Here is a 6,463-nt window from a genome sequence, read left to right on the forward strand (position 1 = left end):
ACGCCGAGACAAAAAAGAGTTGCACCATAAGTTACATTTATCATACAATCAAGTATATTTACAACTGCCACTATACGAAATGCAACTTTTTCGACCTGCACGATATCCGCTAACCTTAGGTGACCTTGTATTCTAAGAAATTCCGTGTGTATTCCGTCAGTTTCGACAACTTTTAGCACTTTTATTGCACAGAATGTGCCTTGCGCGAATTGGTGCCTTCCATAATTCATGTGTAAGACTTTAACTCGACAATGATGTCTTAAAATCCATCGTCCTCATCCCCGTCGAAGCCGCCAAGTATAAAGGCATTCGTTGCGCCAAGTGGAGGTAGTCTTGACGGAGGGGAGCTAGCAGATAACGCAGGCGACGGGTTAAACATACAGCGCGATGGCAATGAGCGTTTACATGCCACTCGATCATCAACATGGTCTTTCATGTCGTAACTTGAACCAGGTGACGTGTAATCTCGATCGAGACTACCCATGTGGCTTTCCGCATCATAAGAGGCACTTGTAAAATTAATCGGGATCGAAGCGCTTCCACCCACACTTGTATCGTCATCATTCGTGCCTTCTTCCTCTTCGCTGCCATAGCATTCTATGTGTGCACCCCGCCGCATCAGACGAATTGTATCCTTGACCGATTCAAGTCGCTTACAGTTCTCAGGAGATGTCGGATCAGCGTGCTTCCAGTACAGATACAATGGACCAATATACTGAAATGAACGACGTAAAAGGTAGGGATCAAATGGAAAAAATGTTTCCAAAGGCTGGCGTTGATCAAGTAAAGTGGTAGCCGTAGAGGATCCTGACGTGGGCTTTTTTGATCGTTCCATTGACTTGCTAGATTTGCTAGTAGACACAGAGGCCGAGCCAATTGCTTGGTCTACACGCTCCAAACACTCGTCTGAGACCAAATCAAACGCTTCCGCCAGATTTAGAAACTCGGTTGCCACCGTTTGCTGGCAATACGCTAGTGGGCAATATCCATCGCTTGTTATCAGCAGGCGTTCCCAGCCAAGACTTCGCAGAAATTCGTACCCAGTCCCGTTATCACTGATTGCTATTTCCAGGCCGCGGAAGCATAGCATGTAGCACACAGTCTGCAATGAGGATACAAAAATGTTTTCTTGAAAGCCGTGTGCCCCAGTGATCTCCACATTCTGCGACTCCTTTCGCAATTCTGTATAAATTTCGGACGCAGCATAAGGATCGCACACTCGTTGCTGTTCTTGAAGTGTTTCGTCGTAAATGTCCATCTGGTCATGCAGCCACTTCAGCAAATGATACAACGCTTTTTGAAGGTAAGCAACAGAGATGTACTTTGCTCGCGCGAGGAAACTGGCTAAGTAGGCACCGCAGCTTTGCCGCATGGTTGCAGGTGTCTGAGGATCCAAAGATGCAGCTAGAAGCTGTGAGATGAAGATGTCCTGAAATTGAGGGTCGATGCGACACACGTAAAACAGCAAAAATTGCGGGTACTTCGACCGATGCGTGTTCAAAATTGAGTGCTCAAATACTTTCAGCAGGTACTTAAAAACCAATGCCGCTTGTCGTATGTCTACTTCCCCGTCTGTACTATCAATCGTAGCTACCGAGCCACCAGTGGAAAATGTAGAAGACGAAGAAGCAGCGCACTCCTCAATGTATTTAAACATAACGAGCATCATCTGATCAAGTTTGTCGGCCATTTTGTCCACCTGTTGTGAAGCGTCATCAGGCGCTAACATATTATCGTCCAAGAAATCGTCCATCGTAAATACGTCCTCCTCGCTCTCGTCGAGCTTAATCTCGACGTCTATTGCAACAAGCTGATCAATCACCAGTCCCAATACGCGCTCACGCAGCCCTCCCACATACTCCGTAATGCGTAGCACATTGCGTAAATACGCCACCTGGGTGGGAGCATCCATACGCTTGTGTGGAAAATGTTCGCAGAGAATTGGAAACAGCACATTGGATGCTGTGGGCACTAGCGTAATAATTCGTTCAAGCATCTGATGTGCAGCTGCGTACCGAGCGAGGATACATTCCTGAAGACTTGGTTCCTTCGTCACAAGCACTGGAGTCCCAGGTTCAATTGAATTCGATCCGAGAGATCCACTCGCTGTACTGTATGATAAGTTCTTGAGTGCATCCTCCGTCTTACCAAGCGCTCGGAGATCAGGTGGTAGCTCCTTCTCTTGCGAGATTCCCATGTTGCGAGCAAGCATGTGCAGTGTTGGCCAAACGTACGTAGTGTTAGAGGACACCAAATGGATGATAAAAGTTGCATAGTCCTCGGCCTCGGAAACGTCGCCGCTGGCTAGCAGGTCGAATTTGAACAGCACGTCCAACAACACACGGTAGGCTTGGGGATCTCGCGCAATCGTGGATATACAACGAAGAAGCGCACGAAGGATTTTACGTCGTGTAGCGATGGGTGGAGGCAACACCGTTAACTGCTGAATCAAGTACTGGTAGCTCTTGGTGTTACCCTGATGGGAGTTGAGTAAGTTAGCAGACATTTTGATCAAGTGCCATTTGTTACCTTAATGACAAGATCCAGTGCATTCTCAATGAATTGGTGCATATTCGCCACTTCCTCCTCGGTCGGTGTGACAGACACAGCTCGAAGCGACATCGCACATCCAGCCATTCCTTGAGGTACCGACCGTTTTTCTCGGTTTTTGATAAATAAAATAAGTTTCTGAAGCCAAATAATTTATGTATGTTCAAATTTGGGAGAACTTGCTTTCCAACAGAAAGACCTTCTAATAAGGATAAATGTTCAGGTAATTAATAACATTAGTCAATATACTTAATACATTTGTAGCGCTATCAGGATAAAGCTTAATATCTTCAATAAAACATTACCAAATTGGTAATATTCGGGCAACAAGACAAAAGCTCTGTTGATTCGTTTATTTAAGTTTAAATTAACCTTACAAGACACGATTGGGCAGTGCGCAAGGAGGCGCTATACATAGCTCATTTTTGATATATTCAAGTCAGTAGATAGAAAATCGTTACGTAGGAACTTATTATATTAATACAGTTTTACTAATTTTTCTATTTCAAAAACCTCTAGTAACTAAGACTTCAGAGCTACTTGTAACATTCCTCTGCACGTCACTGTACGTGAAGTAATCGAGGCACATCACCATCATTGATATCAGTGTTGGTTGGCTAGTACTGTTATCAATCCTAGCGAAGGTGCCCTGTTAAACCTGGAAGCACGGGAGGGAATTTTTAAGTCCCTCAAGAAGGCTTCCACGCAACGCGTGAAAGGTCAACTCATTTGAGTGAACCTTAATTGGAGAGCGGCCGAACGTAATAGTTCGGCCGTAGGAGCCAGCCTTTAGCGCCATGCTGTTCGCTCTATAAAGAGACGATCAACATGCGGCTATAGCCAAGTTCATACGACATGAACTCGACGGGGCCCAATAAAAAATAACTTTGCTTCACCAGCAAGATTCTCAACACGCACAGGTATTAATAGAACAGGGTGCTCAACAGTCAGAACTGTTGATAGCATCATTTACATGCTGCTAGCGGTCCAACGCATTCGCGTCAACCCAAAGCTGAAAGATCGAAATCTCTAAGAGTAAGGGAGTCGGAGACGACTACTTGTTAACATGACTCGTCGATACAAACGATGCCATTAAAGCTCGCCGCATCGATGACGATGCGACGAAAGTGAAGTTTGGCATGTCCAACTTGGCAGGACGTGCCAAATCCTGTGGGGGCTCCCAATAGGTTCTTGACCTCCATTTTGTTGTCGTCTATGTAGACGACAAGCACCAGAGTGGACGTAAGCCTGTTTCAGGCTAAAGACTTTTTGTTCCGCTACAGCGATCCTTGATCAGGCGTCTTGAATTCGAGCCGGAACAGGTGGGTCTTGATGGGGCACTTTTGATGAACACAGTCAATAACTTGTGATTGTTCATCAATTCGATGACTTACAATACAACTTTCTAGGTTGTCTTTGGGCATAGGCGTGAAGATCACGCTTGCCCTGCTTCAAATCCAGGAGCCCTGCTCAAGCCCTGAATTCGGCAGGTGGCGTCTCAAAGGTTTGCATGAGCCGGGTCTTAAAAGACATCATACGACCCAAACACATATGGGTCGTGAATCTTGAGCCTATGGAGTCGATCATAGAGGATCTCGCTGTGGTCGCGCAACCACACCAAGAGACAGCTGGAAAGGATACTCCCCAAGTAAGTATTGGAATAAGTCCAACGAAACTTGAGGGAATAAGTCCCCAGGCACCTTTGAAAATTGTTCCAAAGCAGGGCTTGAAACATTGAATGATTTTGTAAAGATCGAATCAAGTGTAGACGCTTATCTACCTAAACTGATAGCGCCTCCGAAGTTTAAAATGGAGATAACTCAATTGCCAACGCTCGAATCGAAACGCTTCTTGCGTGATCTGCGTAGTGGCAAAGTCAAGCAGATCTGCGTGCTTTTAACATATGACAAGTACGTGGCCGATATTCGGTCGCAATAGTATTTCCTGGTTGCGAACGGGTTCTCAGAAACTCGTCGATGGACGAAAGTGTCATCGATGAGAAGACTCGGATTAAATGTTTTACATCCCAATCCTGAAGGTCGTTGAAAACAAATCCTTTATTTAAGGATTTGATCAAATTCAAGAATGTGTTCCCTGAATCGGTACCGTGCGAGTTGCCTAGGATAAAGGCACTCGACACGTAATCGACCTGATACAAGGTTCGAAGTACTGTGTTGTGAAGCAGCGCCCATTGTCTCGATGTCAAGTATTAGCGATCGACAAAATCATTGCCCTTCTAATTTAAAATGTATTCTGTTTAGCTGGTCTTGCTATTATTTATCCTTCCTTTTTACACTTGCAAGACTTGGGCTTGTAAGACTGAAAATACAATAATATATTTTAATAAATTATGGGATCTGCTAACCATCTCCCAGTTTTCGCTAACAGCTCCATTCCCCAATTCAAAACCCGAAGTTATTAATGGATTACCTCTAGACTATATAAACGAGCTTTGATGGCTGAAGCGAATACCCCTAAATTTGATTTTACATGACAGAACGATCTCGATGAAATAGCTTGCACTTCATTCCAGTCTATATTACCGTACCATACCCTTTCCATTTTCTAACACTGCTACTACTAATATTACTATCCATCAACTCGAAGATATCTTCAATACTACCAACAAATCCTTGAAATGACTCGCCTAGCAGTAAGCCGTCGAATCCAAGATGAGGGCTTCGTGTTTACTTGCAAAAGAACAAGGAAAGTTGGACACCGCTCCGATGGTGAAATCAAAGCTATTTGTTTGGAATGATCATGTTCAAGGAGCGCAACTCTGTCACAACAGCAGCAGCGGCAGCGTAAACGCGTACGCGGAAGCCGTGGAATAGGTTGTCAGTCCGCTTTGACAATCCGCCGAATTAGAGGATATGGAGACTTAGTTCACTGGGATGTTGAGGCCAACAAACTTGAACACAATCGCGAGCCGTTTGCGGATGCTGCCGTGCATCCGCAAGGCGAGCCCTCAAAAGCGACGAGCGGCAACAAATATTAAACAACTGTCGGTCACGTCTGGCACCTTCTTGTATTGCAAATGCGCAATGGCAACAGCATCACGATAACACTCCGTGATGTATACAACATTCGCGACGCGGAACGTAGGCGTTTGTTGCACGGTAGAACCCCACTGGCTGCCCTATTTGACGGTCTTGAATCTGCAAGTGTTTCTGCGCCATACTATACACAGTTTAGTGCCGAAAGGAGGCTGACTTATTGCTACATTGTATCTCCATCAGCAAAAGAACTTTGCTGCAGTTTTAGCGCCGGGAAGGTCTGGTTGTTGGACGCAACGTACAAAAACCAACCGTTTTGGTCTTCCACTTTTTCATGTAGTAGGAGTCAGCGCAACCAGCCGGGCTTTTCCGTTTGCCTACATCTCATGGCTTGTATAGCAGGAGCTGCTTTCTTGCTCGGCAAACTGCATTTTGGCCATACAACAACATCACGTGTGTAAAGCGCGCACTCTGCATTGAAGAAGTGGGTTGCAGTATCCATGGGCGATCTGTTGACCGTAGACACAGCTTGCCGGCTGGCTTGCGATGGTCAACTTGCCGCCATCAGACTGCAATTCACTTAAGAACGCGCAACCGCCAATCTGCAGTTTGGCCAAGTCTTCTCCGGGGTATGGGGAAAGTCTCGGTGGCAGCGCTAAAGTCAGTCTTCCGGCAATACAGAGATAGAGATAATGACGGCAACTGCCGATGCATGTTTGTCACAAACTTTGATCATCCATGCAAGCACTAATTTCGATCAAGAGCTGCCGCAACACCAGCTAAATGCCTCATTCGTGATGATTTTTATTCTCATTGGTGGCTTGTTCAACTTTCTCGAGAAACAACAGCTGCACCACCACCATTATCATCAATCGATGAAACTTTACAACGGCCTCGCGAACAATATGAGGAGGGCT

General features: G+C 45.5%; 1 protein-coding gene across 1 annotated transcript; it reads right to left on the reverse strand.

Moving 5' to 3' along the window:
• Positions 1 to 259: 259 nt before the first annotated feature.
• Positions 260 to 2,637, reverse strand: CCR75_004068 (uncharacterized protein; the record flags this gene model as incomplete). The annotated part of the gene is made up of 2 exons (XM_067962158.1): positions 260 to 2,476; positions 2,530 to 2,637. 2 exons carry the CDS (start codon positions 2,635 to 2,637, stop codon positions 260 to 262), a joined length of 2,325 nt encoding a protein of 774 aa, XP_067822364.1.
• Positions 2,638 to 6,463: the final 3,826 nt, after the last annotated feature.

This window comes from Bremia lactucae, linkage group LG7 (assembly GCF_004359215.1).
Source record: "Bremia lactucae strain SF5 linkage group LG7, whole genome shotgun sequence".
NCBI lineage: Eukaryota > Oomycota > Peronosporomycetes > Peronosporales > Peronosporaceae > Bremia > Bremia lactucae.